Below are 27,313 nucleotides of genomic sequence, written 5' to 3' on the forward strand. Positions count from 1 at the left end.
AAGAACTTGTTTTACAAAAATATGTACAGGGTTATACAATTAAGATCATTTGATGAGAATTTAAAAACGACTGTTTCTCCTATGGCTCAGGTCATAATTAATTCTCATTCTCTGAGAGTAACCCTGTAAGTAAACTAACTAGTTTTTTTTCAAGTAAAGTAGATTGAGTGCATTTGAGTAAATGTCGTATGCATTCCTCTATTTTTGTATCTCTTAATTGAATGGGAATCCAGTAGACCTGAGATAATTAAACATTAGTTCTAAGAAATGAATACCTCAAATCTCAAATAAAAACTAATTAATTTATTTAATATATTATATATATACTTTTATAAAAATGTAATTTTATCAATTTTTATTTAAACAGTTAAATAAATAGTTTTAAACTCTATGCACATATTTTCAAATGAATATTTAAAAGATTTTATTAGTATTGATTAGTTTTCTAAAGGGACTGTTTAATTTTTTTTTTATTTACACATTACCGCATTTATAGATTTTGTCTAATTTACGAATATTAAATCTGCATGCGCAGCTAATTTGTCTCTCCAATATATTTCTTTTCGACTAGAAGCAAGCAGAAAATATCAAGCCAATTAGGAAAGATCAAGAAAATTGCGCCTGTAGATTCATGGTGTATTAATAAGACGTATTAAACCACAAACTCTTAATTATTTTTAAAACATCTTATTATGCTATGGATAGTTCAAGTTCTATCATTATTCTAAACTTTTAAGAATTTTGAGAGCAAAGCTCATGATTGGGAAAGCACTTAGCAGTTCAGCGTTTGATTTTTAAATCTATGCTTCACCGGGTAAACTTTAGATTAGAAATTATTCACCATAAAATAATCAAGAAATGGTTTAAATTAAGTATTAGCATCTAGGAGCGTCTGAGCGGTGAAGCCACAGATGCATTTATATAGACATACAAACATTTTAGGGGAGGAAGGCCTTTATTAGCAAACTAATAAAGGCTCTGATTGCCATTCTTCAGGGTTTTCGATATACAGGAAGGATATTGAAAGAAACTGAGTAGGCTTTATTTGGATCCAGGAGATGTGTTGGCAAAGTCACCTAGACAATAGTGTAAATTAGATGGCAATAGTTAAGTTTAAGGTAGATATCAAGAGTTTAGTTTAAGTAGATATCAAGAGTTTAGTTTAAGTAGATATTAAGAGTTTAGTTTAAGTAGATATCAAGAGTTTAGTTTAAGTAGATATTAAGAGTTTAGTTTAAGTAGATATCAAGAGTTTAGTTTAAGTAGATATCAAGAGTTTAGTTTAAGTAGATATCAAGAGTTTAGTTTAAGTAGATATCAAGAGTTTAGTTTAAGTAGATATCAAGAGTTTAGTTTAAGTAGATATCAAGAGTTTAGTTTAAGTAGATATCAAGAGTTTAGTTTAAGTAGATATCAAGAGTTTAGTTTAAGTAGATATCAAGAGTTTAGTTTAAGTAGATATCAAGAGTTTAGTTTAAGTAGATATCAAGAGTTTAGTTTAAGTAGATATCAAGAGTTTAGTTTAAGTAGATATCAAGAGTTTAGTTTAAGTAGATATCAAGAGTTTAGTTTAAGTAGATATCAAGAGTTTAGTTTAAGTAGATATCAAGAGTTTAGTTTAAGTAGATATCAAGAGTTTAGTTTAAGTAGATATCAAGAGTTTAGTTTAAGTAGATATCAAGAGTTTAGTTTAAGTAGATATCAAGAGTTTAGTTTAAGTAGATATCAAGAGTTTAGTTTAAGTAGATATCAAGAGTTTAGTTTAAGTAGATATCAAGAGTTTAGTTTAAGTAGATATCAAGAGTTTAGTTTAAGTAGATATCAAGAGTTTAGTTTAAGTAGATATCAAGAGTTTAGTTTAAGTAGATATCAAGAGTTTAGTTTAAGTAGATATCAAGAGTTTAGTTTAAGTAGATATCAAGAGTTTAGTTTAAGTAGATATCAAGAGTTTAGTTTAAGTAGATATCAAGAGTTTAGTTTAAGTAGATATCAAGAGTTTAGTTTAAGTAGATATCAAGAGTTTAGTTTAAGTAGATATCAAGAGTTTAGTTTAAGTAGATATCAAGAGTTTAGTTTAAGTAGATATCAAGAGTTTAGTTTAAGTTATAGATATCAAGAGTTAAGTTTAAGTAGATATAAAGAGTTTAGTTTAATTTTAAGAGTTTAGTTTAAGTTAGATATCGAGAGTTTAGTTTAAATTATATATCAAAAGTTAAGTTTAGATTACATTTTAAGTTTTCCTAAAAGTTGATTTTATACCTGATGTGACTGGGAACCACTTAAAAGGCTCAATGTCAAAGGAACTTTTTCAAACTTCCTGAACAGATTTTGGTAACAACGTTAAAAAAAGATTCTCAGGTCAGTGTTGCAGAGAAAAAAAGCTTTTTCAGGAGAAAAAAAGCTGTTTCCCTCCTCTGACATTTAACTAATAATTTTTTGGAGGATATTATTCACCCTAAAATATATTGCTCTATTTTAATTTGTGTTTTCTGTCTGCTTTTTTGCATTCAATACTGATAACTGAATTAATTGGGCCTATTTTTGTTTAGTATCCAACAGGAAACGTTTATGGTAAACAAAATTAAATAACTTTGCCCATTTCTTCTGATGTAAGAGAAAAAATGACAGTTTGGAAAGTACAATTCAAAGCTCAAACCATTACTACGCGACGGTGGAAGGCGATTATAGCAATATAATGAAGAATAATTTTTATTTGAGTTGAATTGTTAACAAGTTTTTTTCGAATCACAAGTTTACAAGCAATTGAATTGAAGCTTTTTAATTGACAGCTTCTTTCTGTTTCCATGTTTTGTGTATCCATCCTGTTTAAAAGCTTGATATAAATCAAAATTAAAATCGAAAGTCGTCTTCATTATATTGAAAAATTCATTTATTAAAGTTAAAAATCTAGGTTCATAAAATTTAGCATGGTAGGATTTTTACCTTTTATCACTGAAATTTAGCTTTGGTAATGTGATTCCTTTTTGTTTTGAAGATGACGATTCTCTCCTGCTCGAAACAGGTTTTCTATTTCTATAGATTGTATTTTTATTGGAAGCTGAAATAACACATGTTAAGGTCTGCTAAATAATAAAATAGTATTGTACCTTTCGAAGGTTGGAGTTATGTACCCTTCTGACTGAGTTCTGGTAATTATAGAGGTTTTCCTATTTAACAGTCCCTGTTGTTCCATTATGTGATTTTCTAAGCTTTGAAATGTAAAGCTCCCTGTGTAAGTCCTTACACCTACAAATTCAGCCATTCGCCGGTTGTATTCTTGAGCAAATCTTTTCACCACCTTTCCTTCAGAAGTATCAGAAGTTCCTAACTTTAGTGACTGAAGGTTATACAGCTCATTCTGTAAAGCAGAAGCAATTTGACTTTTTCGTAATTTCTTCTGCTCTTGAAAAATCATTTTTGGATCAGATCTTATTCTACAGAATGTCTCTCCACTACTCCGTGCAACTCTAAATGGGTTTAGTTTGATCACTCCATCATAAATAAAGGATTCTCCTGAAGTATAACCTTTCTCTAAAGATTTGGATCTTTTCACCAATTCTGTATTGTCATCAACTGTCTCCTCCTTTTCTACTGTTTGAGAATACCTTGACTCCGGCTCTGCTACCATTTTAGACAATTCTTCTTGATTTTGATCAGGAATCGGAACTGGAAAATATGGAATTATATCTGGAAACACAGAACAAGAATTAGACTCCTCTACACCTGAAATGCTTTTTCTGTTTTCTCCCAACTCCCCGATGCTGACAGAGCTACCGAGAAAGTCTGAGTAAGTGTCATGCCTATTCAAATGCGGATGTGAGGAAAACCTTTTGCGACGAGATTTTCTCCGCTGTCTTACAGATTGATGGAAGTTGTCCTCATCATCTGTATCGTCTGTATCTGTTGTGCTAAGCAAGCTCAGGGCTTTCTTATCCATCCCAAATGAAGAAAATTTACTGCAGGCTGATCTTGACATCATAGGGGAGGCTAGGAGTGCTAGCTTGTTACTTACTGAGGAAGATTGTGTGATGGATGCTGACTCTATCTTGGAACTAATTTGACTTATTTCTGCCAGCAAATTATCTTGTTTAGACTCGGAACCTCTGATGGGTTCAGTTTTCTGAGAATTCACTGATAATCTTTGGTCAATGATTTTCTTTTCTTGTAGTGCATCATCTAAAGCTTTCTGCAAGAATACTGTTCAAGATAAAAAAAGTATTGTTGCATGCATTTCCAGTGTTTAACTTTAACTGGAAATATTTATGGAAAATGAACAATGTAAAACTATTTGATGGTTGAATTAAATGAAACAGAAAAACTAGAAGAAAATACTAAATTGTAAAAAGATGTATATTCTGAACAGTTCCTTTAAAGTGTTAACATCAATCATATCGCTTCCAAACAATCCTCCCTCAAGCTGAAGATACTTAACCACTGCTTTGTGCCCTTTCTTTTTGGCAATATCTAGAGGTGTCAACAATTTTCTTCCAGGACTTCTCCAAAGTGGATTTACTTCAGCTTTACTCTCTATCAAGATTCGAGACAACTCAGGGTTATTGAATGCTGCTGCGATATGAATTGGCATCTTCCCATTTCCGTTCTCAATGCTTACTGCATTCGGTTTTACATTGATAAAGTATTTAACAAGATCAAGTCTCCCAGATGCAATTGCTTCATGGAATGGTAAGTTTCCTTTATTATTTGGAATCCATAAATTTGCTTTGTATTTAGCCAGTAAAATAATGGTTTCCAGTTGACCTTTAGCTGCTCCACCATGTGCTGGGGTTCTACCTTTCCTGTCCTTAACATTTTTATAAGATCCTAGCTCTAGGAGTGTTGTAGTGCATTGCTTGTGGCCCAAAGTCACAGCATAAAAAAGAGCAGTGCATCCATTTTTATCTGCCTTGTTTATATCCGCCCCGCACAAGGTTACAAGATTGTTCAAACAATCATTGTGACCTTTAGAAGCTGCACAATGCACAGCTGTTAATCCATCCTTGTCACATCCAGCAATGTCAGCTCCATAGTTTACCAATGCCAAAATGGAGTCTGTATTTCCAGCAGACGCTGCCCAGAGTAATGGCTGTCTTCCATCTATGTCCTTCACATTTGGGTCAACTCCATATGACAGAAGCTTTCTCAAACAAACAAGCCCAACACTAATAAAAATTATTTCTTTCTACAACGCGAAAAAAAATCTGTTATTTGCAATGGTTTTTTTTTTATAAAATATTGAATTTATTACTTAACCTGAAAGAGAAAACACAACAACTCGATTAAATGTACCTGGAGGAATCAAAATTCGATGATGAAGACAAGGCTTGAGCTGCGTAGTGAATAGGATGTGCTCCATGACTGTCAGGAGCAGAAGGATCTGCTCCAACCTTGCAGAGAACCTCAAGTATTTCAAGCTGACCGCAAACCACAGACCAATGAACAACAGACCGCTTATCATTATCAGTCGTGTTAAGATCAGCATTATTTTTTAGTAAAAACTTAATCATGGTAAGATTCCCCGCTATTACACAGAGCTGTAGAACAGTCAACCCTTCATTATCCTTGATGTTGACTAGTTCTGGTTGAACAGCTATCAACTGTGCAATACAAGTTGTATGCTGGTTGTCAGCACAATAGTGAATAGCATTTTTTCCTGTTCTATCCTTCATGAAAATCATGGTTGGTTTTCTTCTCAGTATATCCCTTACTTCATGTTCCAACTCCTGACTGCATACTGACATCAAGATGGTTAATCCTTCCTTTTCCTGACTATCATTTGATGCCCAGTCTGCAGTATCTATTTCATGTAACTTAACATTCTTTTCTGATTCCAGCTTGGGGAAAGGATCTTGGGTTGGGGACGTGGTTATTTCATCATTTGATAGTTCAAGGTTTAATTCGACAGAGATAGCCAAGCTATTTTCTTCACTCACTGGATGAATATTTATATCTACTCTCTTTTCTTCTTTGAAATTCTTACTCGTCTGGTAAGATTTTGAACCACTATAATGATTAAACTGGGTGTCACTGTCTGAATTTAGAAGATCATCGGGAGGTTTAAACCTCAAAATATCATCGGCTTGTGAGGAAACTTTAACAGTTTTGGGTTTAGTCATGTTTGCAATTGAGAATTCTAAAGAAGACGATCTTACTCTTAACTTTGGTGGCAGTTGTGTGGAGGATTTCGGAAAACTGGACTTTCTAGCACCTGTTAAAGTGCTAAGATTCTCTCCATTTCGTGATTGTTGTGGAACTGTTGCGAATGACCTGGGTACCCTTGGGGGAAGCGTGGTCAGAAAATCATTTTTGTCGGTTGAGAGAGAAACCCAAACCATCTAGGCTTCAGATGGTGGCCAGATTTTAGAAACCTAAAATGTATAAACTTTATAAGCTCGGTATACAATTTTAGAAGTAGCTTTTGATCTGCTTATGTTAACTTTATTTAATGATAAGAAAAATTATGTCTGCCCGTATATATATATATATAGGACTGGAATTTTCCATTTTTTTTCTTCAAAAACTGCAGTTCTAGTCCTATTCAAACCTTTTGTTGATGAATACAACAATTCACCCTTTTACATGAAATATTTGAGGCTTCGCACAAATGTAATACATAAAACAAGAGCCAAACTATGGGGAACTTTTTTGATCAAAATGCTTAAATCCGCCTTGTGCCAGTTTTTAAATTTAGAATGTTTTCAAAAGATTTAAGAATTTTCTTTAACCTTTCCAAACACATTCCGATTATTTGTGTATTGTCATTTGTCACTAAAAGTAAATTCGTAAAATCCCTTGAAATATAAGGAAATTCTGAGCCCAAATTTTTTTTTGAAAATATATTTGTCTGAGTAATTAATAAATCAATTTTGATATAGCGGTTCAGGACGCATCTTTTGATGCTCATGTCACACATGGTTTGAAAAAATTGGAAAATAAAGTTCTCTTATATTTTTTTTTTTTTAACTTTACAATATGAGTTTTTATTTTTTATTCAAATATGCTACTGTGTTATTTTTTTTGGGCATTTTCGATAAAATAGTTTCACCCTTAAATAAAATTTAGACGATATTAAAATTCTGGTCATATGTAATTAATAAATTTAAAACCATACATGTATATTGGATTATGTAAATTTTAGTTTTAATTGGAAGATAAAGGATTACGTTTTATTGTTAAATACACCCACTTTTGCATTAAAATATATCATTACTAATTCCGGGGACATGCTCCAAAACTAACACTTGGCCCATTTTTAACACTGAGTGTTAATAATGTGCAAAAATTGAAAGACTGGGTTTTTGGGATCCCATATCCAGAGTAAAAGTCGATAGCAAAAACTATAACCAACTTTTTATTAAATATGACGAGGACAACAATTCCCAATTTGAAACATAAAAAAATCAAATTGTAATGGAAGTTCTTTTTATATTAAATATCTTGACCATTTTCAAGACAATGTTAGGTTTTCCATTTAGGAACATATCCTGAATTTGAAACATATTGTTGCGTTTTCAAGACAAAACCCACTTTCCCGTTTTAAATTATAATCCGCAATTCAAAACAAAACTCACTTTCATAACTTACAAAATAAATCACTGAAAACAAAAAAATTGATGATTTATTTTCAAGCATTTTAAACAAACAGTTTCCCGCATTTCTAGTTAAATCTATATTGTAAGAACAAATTATATTAATATTTTGATTTCTCATTGATTAAGATCAAATGTTAAGGTGCATATATATTTGACATGAACACGAACATGAACTCGAATGAACATTGAACGAACATGTCTCACCATGATCATTTGGCCATTTATCTTGATAAATAGAAGTTGAACTGTTCCTCTCTAACATAGAACACATCATAGTAGGAGAATTCAGAGATTGATTCCTCATATGTCATAAATTCTTAAGTTAAGTAATTTATTGAAAATATTATAATATTGTATAATGTATAATATTGTAGACTAGCTTGAAGAAACGGTAGACGTAATATTTTAACAGACTAGCATGTAAAATTATTAAATATGCTTTGAATAACGAAGAGGAAGATTTAAAAAATTCATAACTGGTATTTGGATAAAATTGGTGAAATAATTTTGAAAATGGTGTTTTAATGTTTTGTTTATATGTTACTACGCAATGATAAGATTTGAAAATACACACGAAATTATAGCTATTGAAAGAAAGTTTAGATGAAATTCAAATTACGTTCTCCATTTTAAAAAGAGTGGCGTGTTCGATTCACAACGGTACACTAAAAACCTACGTCTAAGAAAAATGATGAAATTATCTTTGTTTTCATTTAAACAATTTTAATTTTTACTAAAAACTATCAACTTTTCAACTTTATTTTGAAAAGGAGTTCCTTAATTATTTTATGTTTATTGGAGTACCTGCTCATGTGTAGGATTTATTTCGTCCTTTGTTTTTTACGAAATTCTCAATAATTTGTGTTCAATTTTGGTTGTTTTATAAGTAACTTGCGGATTTCTGCTAAATAGAAAAATTGAAGTAGAGAACATTGACAGATATTAACACTTTTTGATAAGACACTACGATATCTTCAATAGAAATGATCAGATAAAGACTTAAAAAGATATTCCTGTAAATAGGGTTTATCCCAGAAAAGACTGGAAGGAGGGGGGGGGGGGGGGGTTGTCCCGAGCCTGAGAGTCAAGTTTTGGAGTTGCAATGCAAGGTATAGCTCAATTTTTAAGGACAGCTCATTAAACAAAAATTTGACCGTTAATTTGCGTCCAAGGGAGGTTTTTAAATAATGTCGGAAATGTCAAAAATAAATTTTTTGGGTTAATGAAAAATAACAAAACAAAACACATGTTTTTATTTCCATTTTTAAGGACTTTTCAAGAATGTAAATTTTAGATATGTAGCTTATTTAACAAATTTTTGTAACACCGACTGGCCTTTCGACCGTAGGGATGTTAACGTTTTCAATTTCTTGAAAAACTATCTGAAAACGACGATGAAAAATCGAAAACGAAACAATCGTTTTTTTTCTCATAAAATTCGTTTTTTTAAATGGTCGTTTTTTAAACGATCGTTAACGATGACCCTATACGCTAACGTTCGTTAACGACGACCATTCTTTAACGATAGTTAACGAAGAGAGAAAACCGACCTGAAGGGCATCTGTACTTATCATTGAGTAGTTTTTAAGAAAATATCAAGAAGTTTTAGCGCCCCCACAACTTTTTAACTTCATGTAAGACGAGATTCAATAAAGTTGCTTGTATTTTTTTCCAAAAACGACCGTTTTTATAAATTTCGTCGTTTCGTTAACGCAACCCTACGTTAACGATCGTTAACATAATTTGTAATAAAATTTATATTTCATAAACGATCTTTTTTCAAAAGCGATCGTTATTAAAAAACAATCGTATAAAAAACGGTCACAAATAGTTTTTTAAAAAACGATCGTTTTCTAAAACGATTGTTTTTCGTTTTTTAATAGTTCAAAAGGAGTGAGTCGTTCTAAAAAACGATCGTTTTTTTTCCAAAAACAAAACGGTCGTTTTTGAAAACGATTGAAAAACGAAACAAACCCATGTATGCAGTAAAAAATTGATATTTTTTACAAGTCAATAAGTATTATCGATACCTTTTAAGGTGAGAATATTAAAGCAAACGCGCTCCTTAACCTGTTTAGGTTTAATGTTTATTTTTGATATGTTTGAACAGACGTTGATTGAGGTTGATTTAGCACTGAAGAGAAATGGAGGCAGGTGAAGGTCTAACACTGAGATATTTATTGAGAGATTTATGTGGGTCTGTTTACATCTGGTTACTATAGGATACCAGGATACCTTCCCCTCCTACCATCCTCTTATTTTCTTCTCATCCTTAAATATCCTCTTCTCAGCCTATTCTTATCCTTTCCTCATACTCTTATTCTCTCCTTCTCTTCTCATCCTCTTATTCTCTACTAGTCCTCTGATTCTCTACTGCTCCTCCTATTCTCATATCACCCTCCCATCTTCTTATTCTCTACTTCTCTTCTCGTCATCATATTCTCTTTCCATCCTCCTATTCTCTCATTCTCTCCTTATCTTCTAATCCTCTTCTTCTCTCCTTCTCTCCTTCTATTCTCGTCCTACCATCCTCTCATTCTCTCATACTCCCATCATCTCCTCTTCTTCTTATATCATCCTCCAATCCTCTCATTCTCTTGAGATCCGCCAATCCTCTCTTTCTCACCTCATTTCTTGTTCATTTTTGTTTAACAACCTCTTCTTCTCATCTAAACCTCCAATTCTCTAGTTCTCCCCTCATCCTCTTTTTCTCTTCTCGTCCTCCCGTCATCCTGTCCACTTTATTCTCATCCTTCCATCCTCTTCGCATCTTCTTATCCTTTATCCGTCCTCCTCTTTTTCTAAGACCATGGTATACCAGCCTCAAATACATGGTTTCCCACACAAGAAGAGACTACAGCTAGAGAACATGTATATTGTATAGACATTATCCTGTCCTTTTATTTATGGTTCCCTGCAGTTGTGAACTTTGTCAAATCAATAAACTATATTCAAGACAACGCTGACTTAATTTATACTTGGAATCATCATATTTTAAGAGTTTCAGGTCGTCTTTACAGTCTCATTTTTTGTAGGAAACCCTGCATAAGAAAAAGACGACACACATTCTGGCATTTAATAATCATCACTGTACGCGGGTGATATACGATAAACATCCTCCATTTTAAAATTGAAACCTCTCACACCGCATATATGAACTATCCCTTCAAGAAACATAAAATATATTCAAAATGTGATGCCTACATTATTTTAACAAAAATTAAATGTCTTATGAAAAGTGTAAAATACAATTTATATTATCACAGTAATGGAGTCTTTGTTGTGTTGGGTAAAAGTAAACTCAGTAATCCACCACCTAAAACATAGAAGTTGGATTTATAGTGCCGTATCCGATTCACAAAGTTACCCCTAAAACCTTTGACTGATATAAGATGACCAAGTGATGACAAAGAATATTCATTATTTTCGAGTAATATAAAGAGTCTAAAACTCTATTGCCACACTGCAAATCCAGGGTAAATCAAAATTAGGTCAACAATCACATTTAAGACCAATTAAAACAGATATAAATTAATAAAATACTCTTCTCATATTCTTATTTCCTAATCCTTGAATCTTTGCAAACCTTAGATATTTCAAACCAAAAATTCTGCGTGATCAAAAAATCAAAATCTAAAATATCAAAGAGTTGATTACTCTCTCAGGTTACTCAGATTTAGGGCTAACAAATTTAAGATTTAGGCAAATTGTTAATAGTTTAATTTTCAAAAGATCAAATTGTGATAATAATACCTAACAATTCTCTATTTTTACAATGTTGGCAAATTTTGTGATTAATCAAAAATTACAGGGAGTTGGATTTGAATGGTGACGCGCAATGTGTGTTCAAATAAGGTGAAAGGGGCTATTAGAAACCCCCCCCCCCCCCCCCACCTTATTTCTACACAAATTAGTGACGGGATAAGGTTGCACGGTAGAGGTTGTTTTGAAAGTAAAGTATAAACCAAATTACCGAACTTTTGTAACATTCCCCGTTCTAGGCTTAAGGGGACTGTCGGTGAAATTTCAAGTGATGATCCTCTATTTGTAGCGTGCCGTATCCGATTCACAACAGTGAAAAATCTGTTTTATATTTAAGAAATATTAACATTTACTGAATAGAAGTTGAACATTTTTTTTAAAACCGTGTTGGACAACAGACAATCAATTAGAGATAAAGTCATCTGCCCTTGATGAGCGGTCAAAATTTCAAGGGTACCGATGTGATTCGGGTATTCCAATTCTTTAATAACTTTAACCTGAGAATTTTACGTTATTCACTAAAATCTATTTTTCCTAATTTTAACATTAAAACCCGGTTTAAAAAAACGTATGAAAAAAATGTGATTTTCAAAAGGAAGGGGATATATATATATCGGATATCCCTGGGTGGCGTGTATTTAGTTGAAAATCATTAACCCCCTTCTTTAAAATATTCCTCCCGCAACCCCCGCAACCATAATAATGGGAACAGCACAATGAGATTCAACAAGGTAACCGAAAACTAGGTTACCAAGAATAGCTCCAATTCTAGCAGATACTGAAACCAACAAATCAATTAATCAATCAAACTAAAGTAGAATCATTTAACCAATCAAACTGGAAATTTTTTATGTAACCTCGTGAGCCTTTATATATTTTCTTAGGGTTAGGTTAAGACAATTTCTGAGCCGAAGGCTGCGGCTAACACAGGCTTGGGACTCGAGCGTCGCGGAACAGTTTCGGGGATTCAAATCAGTCTCAGAAAATATCAAATAATCGATTAGATTAGCTTTAAATCAAATCTACAGACATTTCAAGGTAAAGTAATTTCAAGGTAATCATTTAAAACGATGGTTTTAGTCAGACAGTAACATCTTTCTAATAGACAGGTTTTTGAGTCCTACGAGGCCTGGAAGGCCAGCCACAACATTTCTTCGTCCGAGCCACAATCTCCTCGTTTCCGAGGCAATCCCATAATCAAACTCATAACACTTAAACCGAAACTAAGTGGATGCCCTGGTGTGACCGGATTTTAGGAAAAGAGAATAAAAAAAGAATATTTCCAGGGTGGCCAAATATTTTTGTGAAAAATCCATACAAAAAAATATTTTTTGAAAAAATCCGTTCATTTTAGAAAAAAAACGTACAATCCGTAAAATATAGTTTTAAGTTCAAATCTAAACAAAAAATTAATTTCTTATTTCTTTTATCATTCATCCTTCTTTGTGTTCGTATGTGAGCAAAGGCTGACCTTACATTGCTTTAAATTTATCTGAAGCAAAAATGACTGTGCAGTGTACCGATAATAAAGATGATACAAATTAATGGAAAAAGTACAATTAAAAAATCTGCTTGCTTTTTATGTTTTTACTAATATGTAAGCTATTCCTTTTATTTTCTTAATTGGGATGGTTTCTTTATTTGTATAAGCTAAAAACTCATTATTTAGAAATATGTAATCCTTTCATGTCCTTTCATAAGATTAGGATGATTTTTGTGAAATCTTTTGCACTTTATCAACAGTCTACAGAGTGTTCCCAATAAACATGGGAATTTTCAATTGTAAAGATACAACGACTTTATCAATTTCAGATGTATCTAGATTTTAAATGAAACAAAGAAAGAAATTTCATATTCAGGAAGCGAGTGCTTTTAAAAAAAGGAAGAAGATTTAAATTTCATAATGGACAATAATGCTTTAGTTTGAGTATGCGCTCTTCTTTCTGGGCATCACAAGTTTCATGTTACGATAACTTCTTTGAGTACAAGAGATGGCCCGGTCTTTTCAAGTTTTTAATTTTACACATTTTATTTTCAACTGTTCTTAAATTATACAAGAATTGATAGATTTTCTTGAGTTAAAAAAATTAAACTGATAATCTGAGGTTTCTTTTTCAGCTAAAACTTTGGATAATCGATAATTATTTTTTGAGCTAGAGCAATCTAAAAATAAAATCGGCGTTATTAAAATTAAAAGAACGCTATGGTACCGACATATTTTATGCTAACTTTGTTCACACGAAAAAATTAGCTATTTTTAATCAATCGGTACATTCCAGAGCTCACGTTTTATCAAAAATATTTGATCTAAATCTGGTATAGAAAATTACAAAGTACAAAGTGGCTGTAACGATAAAAATTATAAGACAAAGAAAGAAAAAACTTACACCTGGAAATAACTGAAAGTTTCAGCGTTTCAATGACACCTTGATAGTGAAAATTAAACGAAAAATATTCCCTCAGTATCAAATACCCCTACTGCAATTTTTTTAGAACACCATGTATTTTTGGAACATATTGTCGAATGAACACTTTTGGAACATATTCTCGAAAAGAATGAATTTTGATTGTCAATGGAAACTCATCAACCTAATATAATTCGGAATTAAGGTAATAAGTTAAAATTCATTTTGACGACTTTTTACAGAAAAATTTTCATGCAAAAATTAGCTTTTTATTGAGTCAAATTGAAAAAATAATTTCCGGACTAAAAATCCTCAAAATTCGTACAATTTTAGACATTATACATACATTCCGTACAATCCGTACAATCCGTAAATAAAAAACAAAAAGAATCCGTACAATCCGTACATTTTGGACTATAGTGAGATTTGAAATTGAGGAGAAAGTGACTCGGATGAAAATTGTTGCTAGTCTTCCAACCCTCGTCCCGCTGTCGCTAAACTTACCTAGAGTAATTGCCATAGCAGTTCCTCTTAATCTTGTTGGAAATAACTCTATTCCTAAAATACAATAAAAATAAATTTTTAAATTAAAATTTTGAAGAACAAATATTTCGACAAGATTCAAGATACAAGATTTATTCAATCTGCGGATTAGTTTATAGTTATTTTTCTGAATGTTTGGAAAGCCAACAGAAAGATAAGGGAAAAAATAAGATTATATTTTTCAAAGGATAAGCGCGAAGCATGTTGAATTACCTAAACAATCTAGGCTGTTGAATCCCATTGTAGAAACAGCTCCAAATACACAACTTAGAACCAGGTTCATTGTTGTACTGTTGACTGTACACAATCCATCTTATTTTTCTTTTAACGAGAGTAGGCGTGAGATTATGAAACACAATGAATAATCATTGTACCCGTTCCGCCTTTTGGAAACGAATATTTTTATTTAATGTAAACCATATTTCAATAAATAGAGACGACATTTAAAGTTTTTTTTTCTCCAAACGGAGTACCGTTCTGCAAAGCATGCATATATAATCATATGGCAGAACGGATCTACGGATATTCCATTCTCACAGGTAGGGGTTCTAGGACACTATGAACCCTGTATATCAACATTTAAAACGTAGAATAATATTCGCATTCTGACTTTTTTTGCGTTTCATCAATAAAAACTTTAAAGAAAATATGGACAGGACATTAAAACTTTCAGAGACAAAAACATGGACATTTCATTGATTAAGGCTTTAAAGGGATCCGTTGTGAATCGGCCACTCTATAAAGAGCGATCGGTTACTTGAAATTATGTATACAGTTCAGTACTTTCTTCTCTGAATGGCGAATATTGAAAAGATGAAAAACCTTGCTTGCTCAGCTATAAAAAATGTGATTTCATGAAAAAAATATCTGCAATTTAAAGTTGAATAAAAATTAAGATGGTTTCCTAGGTAAATAAGAAAAGCACTGCCCCCAGACAAAACCATAGAGAGGCAGAGGAAGAACTTCCTACCCAACCTAATTATTAAAACCTAGGATGAATAATCAAAAAATCCCTCTAAAACATTTTCTATTCTAAATACAAAAGATGAGTATTTTTTATAATGTCGGAGGGGGGAATATGAAAATACAGGGTTACCCACAAAGGATGCGACTTTAAAGACGTTATTGTACGTTTTTATAAAACCTATTTTTACATTGATGGTTCCCCGTATCTGCTTTCCTTTTAAAATCATTTAGAACACCTATTACAGACCATATTCAAGACCTGAAATCAAATTAAACCATAAGATTTTTTAGAATTTACAGGTCGTCTTTTAAGGGTAACCTTTTCGGAAGAACAGCTTAAAAATTTGAGTTTACCCCCCCCCCCTTTAAAAATCAATTTGTCCGAAAAATCCGTACATCTTGCATTTGTAGGATTTAAATACTAATGTAACAGTCTTCTTAATATTCTAATTTATTTTTTTATATTTAGTGTTTCCTTTTTGTTTCTGTAAAATCTTGTTAAATCGGAAATTGTGTAATTTAAGAGCTTAGAAAAAAGTTTTCAAATTTAAATACAATGGTTCAAACAAATACAGGGCATTTATAATTGACTTTTAACATCCAAATTATACTAGTACAATTTTGCTTAAAATATCGCCCCCCCCTTCCCGCGGCACAACCCTTCAAAAAAAATAATTATTTTACTAAATTTGATTTTTTAGAAAAATAAATGAGATTTGAGGGGAAAAGTTCTTGGAAGTTGAGTTCACATTTTTTATTTATTATTGAAAACTTGTACGTCTGTATCAAAATAAATATTGTTCATCATGTTCATGCTATAAGATTTCTTAGTGTAACAAAAGACATTTTACATGTTTAAAGAATTTTAGTTGAATTTAATAAATTTTAATTTGGACTTTTGTCATAACATTTTCAAGTACCATGGTCAGCATATATATATCGATACAAAATCGTCTACTGAAATGGTGATATAATAAAGAGGCCGAATGAAGGCAGTGATGAAATGTTACATAATAAAGAGTAAATGTTGTAAATAGTACACTAACTGCTAGGTACAAAAACCCTGATTTATTAGTCATTTTATAAACACCCTGTAAAATGTAAATATTCTTGGAGTGATGGGGTAAATACTTTCCTCGAAGGGGGGGGGGAGGGGGCTTACTTGTCCATGCAGAGAATAGTCCAGAGATTGCTAGGCCCAGCAGAGAGACTGATTATAAAACTGTTGATGAAAACCTAAACAATGGTCGTTTGGTATACACTTACATAAGTAATCTCTCTGTTTTATGTTTGTATGGCCGTCATAACTCAGAAACCAGTCGACCGATTTGCCTCAAATTTAGAATTACAGGAATGTTCTTAGTTTTGGTCAAACATTCAAAATTGAGTGAATTGTATTTAAATTTTAATAAATCAGAAAACATTGTTTCCAACCAAAGCTGGATTCCCAAGCTAGTTTTTCAATAAAATGAAGGACAACCCGTCGTCCGTTTAGTGTAATTGGGGACGACAATTCGTCCTGTTCATGTCCACTCACAAAATGTGCCATGCACGGTAACGAAAAAACAGTTCGTAGAATTTCGAGTTTCATAATTATATTTAATATTTAAAAGAAAAAATGATGAGCATCCAACATTAAAATTTAAATTAGAAGAAAAAAGATAAACGAAGATTATCCATTCACTTCCAATACAATAGTTCCAATGAAAAGAAGTTAAAAAACATATTTTAACTTGAGTTGTCTGTATGTTTGTTTGTTGCGTGTATCAGAAAGGGCTAAATTCACATGTCACCCAGGAAAGGTCGAAGCTGAACATTTTTGACAATGTCGAAATTTTGGAAAATGTCGAAATTTTTGACAATGTCGAAATTTTTGAAAATGTCGAAATTTTTGACAATGTCGAAATTTTTGACAATGTCGAAATTTTTGACAATGTCGAAATTTTTGACAATGTCGAAATTTTTGAAAATGCACCAATTCAAGAAAGAAAAAGAAAAAAAACAAAGATTAAAAGAAGAACTGCACAATCCATACTAAATAAGAAACTTTTGAAAAAATAATTACTGAATAGTCAAAAAATAAGAAAAGCAATTAACATTTATCAATAAAAACAAATTAAAAACCTGATTATCTGGAGGGCCGCGTTCCTCACAAGATTCTGTAATTGTATTGGTTGTGTTCAGGGATGTTCCAACAACCTGAATTTATTTTATTTTATTCTAAAGTAATAAAAATAAATCGATGTTTAATTTACATTTTTAAGGTTTACTTTCTGAGATATCTGTCATCAATATGGTATAACTAGGGGTGGGCAATAATGGGCATAGTGAGGTGCGTTTTAAAACATTTTAAAACTGCTGACTTTTAAAGTGCTCCCAACGAATTTGAACTGTTTATTACAAAATTGTATTTTTAATAAGTTTGATTTTTTTATATTATGTAAAATAAAATTCCTTAGATCAAAGTTATTAACCAGAACGATTTTGTAACCGTTTAAAAAATGGTTTTGGTTAATATCTCTTGCATGAAATAATAAAAGCAAACTTATCTATCATGCAATTTTAAAACAAGATATTCACCTTAGATTGTTGTAGAGCTTCTGACAAGTCAAAAAGCCGTTAAAAACGTACCTCGAAACAACACCCATCGTTGGTATATGTGAATTACCTCGCAGATGTAAACATTATCGTCTGGATGTTCGGCATAATACTTCTCCAGCTTGTTGAACAGTTCAGGAAACCATAGCCATAATCCATAATATCCAAACTGGATCGCAAAGTGGATTATGATCATCAGCGTGGTAACCCTAGAAGGAATCAAAACAATTAATGATTCAGATTTAGTTTTTCTTTGCTTTTTGCTTGAAATTAAATTAAGAAAAGGGATATTTTTTGTATCCTTTAGTTTCCTTTAACAAAATACAGATACTAATACAGATACAAAACAGCGAAAGAGACATTGACATGCATATACAGATACAGATACCAAGATAGAAACGAACCTGAGAAGAGGTTTGCTTGTAAAGAGCTGGGCTGTATTGCTCATGGTTTCCTTTAGAACAGCAGTCCAGGATCCTGTTAGTCCACTAGCAGACTTTATATGTGGAGATATATCCTCTTGCACCAACTAAATTTTGTAAATTATCTAACATACGTAAAAAGTATTATGTATTATTGTTTATGCAAAAAAAGGAAAATAGGAAAACTGTTAAGCTGTGAACAAAATTGTAAAAAAATATAAAAATAAAAATGATTAACAACAAAATGATGAACCATAAAATATGGTTAACAATCATCAATCAATCATACTTTAAGGGACACCTTATGACCAAATCAAAATTAAATATGGTGAACAATAAAAATATTAAAACCTGTGAGACTGGATATTTGGCTGCTGGTTTACCGGTGTTCATACTGTACATATTCCTTAGAACCTAAACAACATTCAGATAAGAAAACAGTTGCTTGGGCCAGATGGAAAAAGAAATGTAAATATTTAATTAACAATTTGGTTTCCATTTTTCCAGTAAATAAAATGCCTCTTTTGGCTTACTGATGGGACTGTCAACATAAGTAGTGTCAAACAACCATTAATTACTTTTAAGAGTTTATCATATATGTTTTCTTAAAAAATAAAATAAACACAATCTGCATTCCTAAAGTCTGCTTTGATAAAAAAAGGTTTCATTTGCAATTTTTGATAATTTTTCGAAAAAGTTTTGTTTAAATTTTAAAAAATAAAAACATATTTGTTGTTGATTAAATTTTACCCCGGGTTTGGAGAAATGTCTTAACAGGTTAATTCCATCTTGCATTGCATAAAGAAGAATAATGCTTACAAAACAAAGATTACAAAATTATATAAATATAAACTTATGTTTATCACTATTAAAGGAACTTTAAGCGTAATGTCAAGGTTAACCTCCATCAAAAATGGCAATGCCCGATGACAAGCTTTGTCGGGTTAAGTATGAAATAGATATCTATATTTATCATTTTGAAAACTGACTAAAATAATTTGTGGTTTCTCTGCAAGTAACCTGCGCATTTATACTGCAGGAAAACACTTTTAAACCTAGAAAACGACGATATCAACCACATTTATGATCAGATAAAGATTTCAAGGGTACTGTTGAGAATCGGGAATTTCCATTTATATGAAGGATTATGCTTATAGTCTCTTTAATGAAGGCAAATCAAACATAAATTTATCTTTAAAGATCACAGATAATATTATTCTTATCTTTTTTGTTAAGTTGACATTTAATTAGGCAAAAACATATTTTGAAATTAAGATTAACAGTTTTTTTGTACTGTAATGACTTGATAATCATGAATGCAAATACGTTAACACGTGTTTCTTTGAGGGGGGTCACATTTTTATAAAAAAAGGAGAAAAAATCTGTAAGGTTTGTGTTCGACTTATCAAAAAGTCCAACATAATTGAAAAAAAATTGGGATAGACATTAAAAGTTTCAACCATCATATTGAGCAGAGCACATTGACATTTGAAAGGGAAAATTTAAAACAGTTATTGTTTAAATTAAAATCTTAAAATATTACCTCTAGTGCCTTGTCTTGATGCCCTTTCGCAAGGAGGAATTTAGGAGATTCAGGCAGAAACATTAAACTGAGTAAAAAAATATGTTAAAATATTAAACGGGGAAACAAAAAATGGTGAACTAAATTAAATTGGATCGAAGAAAGTATTTGGGAACTGTCCTTGAAATTTGTTAAGTTATCGATATCCTTTAACTTTTTTAAAATTTAGTAATTTTTTTTCAAACTGATGGAAGCAAATTCCATTTAAAATTAGATACTACAAGGCAACTTTCATCCTTTCTGATACTTGTTAACCAAACTTCATAAATATTCCCTGAAGATTCTTTTATTTCATCGACTCGGCGAATAAAAAGGTTTGCGCTCCACACAAACACACCTGATATTGGGGGGGGGGGGGGGGAATTCAAAAGGGGGATTATACACCCCTGAAAGATGACAAGAGGTTAAAGACATATCCTTGAATATACCTGAGAGCTACTAATAAACTGGGTATTGCAGACATGACAACAAAGATTCTCCAAGAATTAAACTTGAATCCATCTCCATTCCAGCCCAGCTCATGAGGGATTACAACCCAGGCCATACCAGCAACAGCAATATTCCCAACCTGAGGTCAAAAAATTTTTGTTTTGTTTTGCTTAATTGTAATAGCAGCCTCAGCTCTGGACATTCTGTTTACTTGCATTAGTTAGGTCACCACTCCTAGCACTTAAAGTTCGTTTCTAGTTGCAGCAAGGACGCAATAGCTTATCTGCTATCAAACGCACATTTTTTCTTCTATACAAAGAAGGTTGCTATTTAACAAAGGAAAATCAAGTGACCCGCTCAGAGGTAATTTTGATGTAGGATCCAACAGAGAAATGTCCCCGAGACTAATTTTTAGGAGTGGCGTTTCAGGAATATTTCGTTAAGATTACACCATTTGTCCACATGTTATACTGTTTCCCAGTCCAGCGGAATTCCTGTAGGAAGTATCACTTTTATTGTGCACCGCTGCGTGCAGAATGCGGAGTTGTCCCCTTTTATCAGCTCTGCTCTAGGTGTAGGAACCAGAAAGGGCCTCGAGTGGAGTGGATATACAACCAGATCAAAGTATTAGACATATTAGCTCTTTGTTATTCCTATTTCAAGACTTAGTACCCCACCCATGGGTGCTGTAGTTAAGAAAGGATGCTAGCTAGCAAATTGGGCATAGATTCAGGACCCCTTGGCCTTCCCTCCCTCCTATGTGCAAACACCTTTCTCGTCGTCCACTGCAAATAGTGCAGAGAGCTCTGCTATCCTAGGCTGTAGGAATGCTACTGGTGCAAAGGAAGTGTTCAGGTGTAAAGGGAGTGTTAAAATGTAAAGAAAGTATTCAGGTGTAAAGGGTGTGTTCAGGTGCAAAGGGAGTGTTCATGTGTAAAGGGCGTGTTCGAGTGTAAAAGGAGTGTTCAGGGATAAAGAAAATATGCAGCTTTAAAGGGGTCCCAGGTTTAAATGGAGTGTCCAGGTGTTAAGGGAATATTCAGGTTTAAAGGGGGTGTCCAGATGTAAACGGAGTGTTCAGGTGTAAACGGAGTGCTCAGGTGTTAAGAAAGTATTCAGGTGTTAAGAGAGTATTCAGGTGTAAAGGGAGTATTCAGGTGTAAATGGAGTGTTCAGGTGTAAATGGAGTGTTCAGGTGCAAAGGGAGTGTTCAGGTGTAAAGGAAGTGTTCAGGTGTAAAGAGGGTGTCCAGATGTAAAGGTAGTGTGTTCAGGTGTAAAGGGAGTGTTCAGGTGTTAAGGGAGTATTCAGATATAAAGGGAGTATTCAGGAGTAAATGGAGTGTTCAGGTGTAAAGGGAGTGTTCAGATGTAAAGTGAGTGTTCAGGTGTAAAGGAGTGTCCCGGTGTAAAAGGAGTGTTCAGATGTAAAGGAAGTGTTCTGGTGTAAAGGGAGTGTTCAGGTGTTAAGGGAGTGTTCAGGTGTAAAGGGAGTGTTCAGGTGTAACGAAAGTGTTCAGGTGTAACGGAAGTGTTCAGGTGTAAAGAAAGTGTTCAGGTTAAAAGGAAGTATGTAGGTTTAAAGGGAGTATCGGGTTTAAAGGGAGTAAGTAGAGGAAGTATTCAGGCTTAGTTACAAAAGAGTGGTCTTAATTAAAGTGAATATTTAGTTTTAAAGTGAATAGTCAGATTTAAAGGGACTATTAAAGTTTAAAAGAAATAATTAGCCTACCATCCAGAATGATGCAAGAAAGCTGAGTGCACCTCCTCTCTTATTGGCAGGTTGGAATTCAGCAAAATAAGTCCAAACTACCGGTATACTTCCACCAACACTAAATATAACTTTCCTAATGAACTGTCGTTGTAATTTTTAAGTGACTCGTGGCCTGTCAAATTCTCAAGGTTGCCCCCTAAAATCTTGGTGTGATCAATAATAATGATATGATAAGACAGAAGAGACCCAAATCTCTGCAAATTTGAATTATTTACCATTAAAATAGTTTATTATACACAATTAAGCGACTAAAAAATTTAAAAAATTCCTGGCAAATATACCTTTGTTAACACAAATTCGAAATATAAGGAAGACGATTTTACCGACTCAAATGCCGATGACTATTTTCAATACGTGTGCTTATACCCGAGGGTTCCCAGTTCATCATGCATTCCAGAGACAGCATAATTGCTCATAGCCAGCATGACAAGCCGCGATCTCTTCCTACTGATTTTGATAAGCCCTGTTGTCCCAGTTCCTGTTGATCTGCTCCACCAACATGAAGCTCTACAACACTCCCATGAAGTGCCATCAAATATTCATCATTAATTCCTTTGTTAATTTCTAAATCAACCAATTTTAACTCCGTCTTATATACAAATATTTCAAAACTTTCGTTTTTTTAAATAAATGTTAGAAATATCCATTTTTAGATCTCTTTATTTTACTATAGTGACTTTTAAAGTCAACAACCTTATATCTAGAGGAAAAAATTATTGTTATACAGGGTGGGGGGGAGGGAATACTATTCAAGATTATTATTTACTTACCCAACACCACTGATGAACCTGAGAGTTAGAAAAAGATAAAACTCTTGTGCAAAACTCGACCCAATCCCAGCTACAGGTTTTAAACATTTAAACAATTGCTTAATAATACAGTGGGATCCATACAACTGCTGTGGAATAAAAATACCACTCTTAGACTCACATTGTTATTCTGAATATGAACCACAGCAATTGTGCAGTGTTTACAGACTCATTTCACTTAAAGGGAATGTAAGCGTAATTTCAAGGCACGCTGTCTTCCAAATCAGATTGAGGAAGCTGTAAATCGCGCATTGATATCTTTACGAGGAGGGTGACTTAAAATTGCACTTACAGTCCCTTTAATTAATTGGTTTTTGCGTTATTAGAAAACTATTTGATAAGTGTACCAACATTAAATATTAGGTATTTTTTTTCTAACAAATATTAATTTAATATTTAGATTTTTAAATTTTAAGAATTAAACTTGATTTTTTTTTAAATTAAATTTTTGCTGTTTGAACTTTGATGACAAAAAATCCAAAAATCAATTATAAATGTTTAAAACTTTCCAAGGGCATTTACAATCATTGCATTGATAAGCACTGATCTTCTCCCAATACTATCTCCTAGAGCACCCCATACATATCCACCAACCATCATTCCTAGGATCAAGGATACATTAATATGATCTTCTCCCAATACTATCCCATGAGCATACATATCCACAAACCATCATAACTAGGATCAAGAATACAATAATATGATCTTCTCGCAATACTATCCCTAGAACATACATATCCACCAACCATCATAACTAGGATCAAGAATACAATAATATGATCTTCTCCCAATACAATCCCTAGGGCATACATATCCACCTACCATCATACCTAGGATCAAGGATACATTAATATGATCTTCTCCCAATACTATCCCTAGAGCATACATTTCCAGCAACCATCATACCTAGGATCAAGAATACAATAACATGATCTTCTCCCAATACCATCCCTAGAGCATACATATCCACCAACCATCATAACTAGAATCAAGAAAAGTTGTTTGGTCCCTAAATTCGCAGTTATATGATTTTAAACTCCTCCCCCCCCCAAAAAAAAAAGAAGCTTTGAAGAAAAATCCTCCACTTTCTTTCAATGTAAAAAGACAATATTGTTTTGCCATTTTGACATTCTCAAGTATCCTTAACATAAGACACCTGAAAGTGGTAAAACTCGCTTAAACATTTCTAAAACACGTATGAAATATAGTAAACCAATACTTTAATATCAAGGAGTAAAAAAGAAACTGAACACTTCCCACAAATTCGAATTTTCGGTTCCCTACATTTTGCAAAATGATGGTGTAACCTTTAATATTTCAATCTTAGAGACCATTTGATTTAACAGTATTCAGAGTTATATGAGATATAAGGATTACTGATTAGTAAATTCGAATTTGTGGCTCGTACTCAGTTTCTTTACCGACAAAAAGTATTGCGGAGAGCCATCCTTTCCTTTCAGCACTCAAGTTCAGATCACACTCTGCAGAAGGGAGTAGGAAGGATATACAGAGAATCTAAACAAATCGGGGTGACAAAATTGTGCCTTGGACCCCATTCCTTTTATCTGAAATAGAGCAACATCATAGGAAATAATTTTTTTATGTGATCTTTAGTTTCAAGACCAGATAGCAAGCCTGTTTAACCCCCCCCCCCGCAAACGCCCTTGGATACAGAAAAGCTTTTGATGTAGAAAATAAAATAAGAAATTTAATGAGAACTATTATTTTATGTTCATCTCATGTCTTCCCTTACAATGTGAAACGTTGTTACGTCTGAATTGATCAAGCCCAAAGAAACTGAGTTTTTGACAAATACTCTGATTTTCTAGTCCCTTAATTATTGCAGCCAAATGGTTTAGACCTTTGATATTTAAGACTGTGATAGTCAGTTCAAACAGTCTAAGTTGGAAATATCAAAGGTTTACACATAAATAGGTTGTTCAGGTAGAGACAATTTAGACAATTTAAGTTTGTTGCAAAAACTCAATTTCTTTGGTGTGGTAACTAATATGACTCCATGGAAGGTTTATAGCAGATCAAAATTAATTTTAATTTGTCATAACCTTTGGAATCCACCATTGAAAACAGAAATATTCGCGAAATGCCTAAATTTCTTTAAATTTTCACCTCAATGGCGTCACTTGCGTTTGCCCATCCACAGACCATAAGAAGGATATAGTGAAACTTTCCATATCCACATTCTTTAATAGCATCCTCAAACTCAGTATATTCTTCTAAACAAGATTTAATAAACTTCCCATATCTACATTCTTCAATAGCAGCCTCAAACTCAGTATATTCTTCTAAACAAGATTTAATAAACTTCCCATATCTACATTCTTCAATAGCAGCCTCAAACTCAGTATATTCTTCTAAACAAGATTTAATAAACTTTCCATATCTACATTCTTCAATAGCATCCTCAAACTCAGTATATTCTTCTAAACAAGATTTAATAAACTTCCCATATCTACATTCTTCAATAGCATCCTCAAACTCAGTATATTCTTCTAAACAAGGTTTAATAAACTTCCCATATCTACATTCTTCAATAGCATCCTCAAACTCAGTATATTCTTCTAAACAAGGTTTAATAAACTTCCCATATCCACATTCTTCAATAGCATCCTCAAACTCAGTATATTCTTCAAAACAAGATTTAATAAACTTTCCATATCTACATTCTTCAATAGCAGCCTCAAACTCAGTATATTCTTCTAAACAAGGTTTAATAAACTTCCCATATCTACATTCGTCAATAGCAGCCTCAAAATCAGTATATTCTTCTAAACAAGATTTAATAAACTTCCCATATCTACATTCTTCAATAGCATCCTCAAACTCAGTATATTCTTCAAAACAATATTTAATAAACTTTCCATATCCACATTCTTCAATAGCAAACTTATGGCCAATTTCTAAGAAGTTCTAAAATAGGTAGAACCATAGTCACACATATGGTTACGCTTTACCAGGGCAGTGTAGATAGATAGATACGGCAAATAGTATTAAGGGAACATGAATAAGAAATTGGCCATTAAACTCAGTATTTTCTTCTAAACTAGAGCATTAAAGTGACTGTTGACTAATTTCAAGATTGACCCTCCTTATAAATGTTTGTTTTATTAAGAATACATGAGATGAGCATGTTTTTTTAGTTGTAAATTCATCTGTTAAAATCGTGGTTTCTTTAATAAAGTGACTTTTTAAAATTGAGAACGACGATATTTTTCTTAGTTTTTTTATCAGACAAAAGTTTTAAGGTTACCACTGTTAATCGGACTTTAACTGCAGAGTCGCTTAAAGTTCCGTCTTCACTTCCTTCAAGAAAAATACATCATTCTCAAAAAAGTAAATCTTTTAGTGTATTCAAAATGTCAACCAAATTTTTAAGCCATTTAGAATTTTTAGAATAATATATTTGCTATGCTGAATGGGGTTTAATTCAATTTGCAAATAAAATTCGTTATACTTATATACATTGCATTTACACGTTACACAAAACACTACCTTTATAAAATTACTCAAACAAGAATTTATGAAACTTTTAAAAACAATGTCTCTTGTTACAAAAGAAAATGTCCAAATTTATTCAGCGACGTAGAATGTTCTTAATATATGCTGAGTTATTAATTCTATTGCAGAGAGACCCATGTAACCTATTGAATAGGTCAACCTCATCTTATGTGTATTTAATGTTCGTATAAAGCAAATAGGTTTACCACGGCAGCTTGAAACTTAACATAGTGAGAAGATATCTATTATATGTCCTGACTTTGGCTTTACTAATTGGGCCCAAATAAGTATGGGCCCTCGAAATGGGATAAGTTTTAACAGAACCCGAAAAAACTTTAAAATCCAGATCAAAAGGTACCGCGGAGCACCCTGATTTAATATTATTATAACATGTTCTCTCTACCTTTATCTTTCCGTTTAGGGTTCTCTATGCTTGCTGGATGAACCCCCATTGTATGATAATTGTAGGAGGGGGGTGTCGTATCGACTGGAGTATATTTATTCAAATATATTATCCAACACTGGCAAGCAAATAGTCTTATATACAGGGATGAATATTAACTAAAGAGAAATTACAAACTCAGATATCTGGAGAAAAAAATTTCAACAAATGAAAAAAAAATACTCCCTTCACCACCCCCGACCCTTTATTGGGTTTTAATAGCTTTACAGGCTTAAGTTACAAACAAATAACACTTTAATACACATTTAAAATTTAAAAAAAGTTGATTAGAAAAATTAAAAGTCTAATTCAAAAGTTTTAAATTTCTAACATTTCTTTTAGCTTGAAAGTAATTTTTTTTAATAGTTTTAAGACTTTAAAAACAAAAACATGGATTTCTAATTGATTCTGGATCAGACAAAGCTTTTAGGGTTTTCGTTGTGAATTGTACATGCTACTCTATAAATGGGGGGTCAC

The 27,313-nt window shown here is 32.5% G+C and overlaps 2 protein-coding genes across 3 annotated transcripts; both read right to left on the bottom strand.

The window, feature by feature from the left end:
- Positions 1-413: 413 nt before the first annotated feature.
- On the bottom strand, positions 414-8,285 carry LOC111702923 (ankyrin repeat and KH domain-containing protein mask). Of its 2 annotated transcripts, XM_023474732.1 has the most exons (7): positions 7,794-8,285; positions 5,287-6,365; positions 4,367-5,159; positions 3,108-4,186; positions 2,944-3,033; positions 2,260-2,317; positions 414-1,076 (listed from the first exon to the last, which is right to left on the bottom strand). In XM_023474732.1, exons 2-7 carry the CDS (start codon positions 6,330-6,332, stop codon positions 993-995), a joined length of 3,150 nt encoding a protein of 1,049 aa, XP_023330500.1. In that variant the 5' UTR covers positions 6,333-6,365; positions 7,794-8,285; the 3' UTR covers positions 414-992. The 2 variants fall into 2 exon arrangements, with proteins under 2 accessions (XP_023330500.1, XP_023330501.1); XM_023474733.1 differs by lacking the exon at positions 7,794-8,285 and having other exon boundaries at positions 5,287-7,344.
- A 3,731-nt stretch (positions 8,286-12,016) lies between these two features.
- On the bottom strand, positions 12,017-27,130 carry LOC111702926 (synaptic vesicle glycoprotein 2B). The gene is made up of 18 exons (XM_023474737.1): positions 26,798-27,130; positions 25,006-25,112; positions 24,300-24,393; positions 23,388-23,480; positions 22,840-22,909; positions 22,436-22,576; positions 22,028-22,127; positions 20,296-20,435; positions 19,829-19,895; positions 18,637-18,699; positions 18,268-18,392; positions 17,934-18,072; positions 17,390-17,464; positions 16,428-16,501; positions 15,204-15,274; positions 14,513-14,596; positions 14,261-14,314; positions 12,017-12,129 (listed from the first exon to the last, which is right to left on the bottom strand). The coding sequence occupies exons 1-18, from the start codon at positions 26,844-26,846 to the stop codon at positions 12,017-12,019; spliced, it is 1,659 nt and encodes a 552-aa protein (XP_023330505.1). The 5' UTR covers positions 26,847-27,130.
- Between the last annotated feature and the right edge of the window lie 183 nt (positions 27,131-27,313).

Source organism: Eurytemora carolleeae, unplaced genomic scaffold (assembly GCF_000591075.1).
Source record: "Eurytemora carolleeae unplaced genomic scaffold, Eaff_2.0 scaffold526, whole genome shotgun sequence".
Taxonomy (NCBI): domain Eukaryota; kingdom Metazoa; phylum Arthropoda; class Copepoda; order Calanoida; family Temoridae; genus Eurytemora; species Eurytemora carolleeae.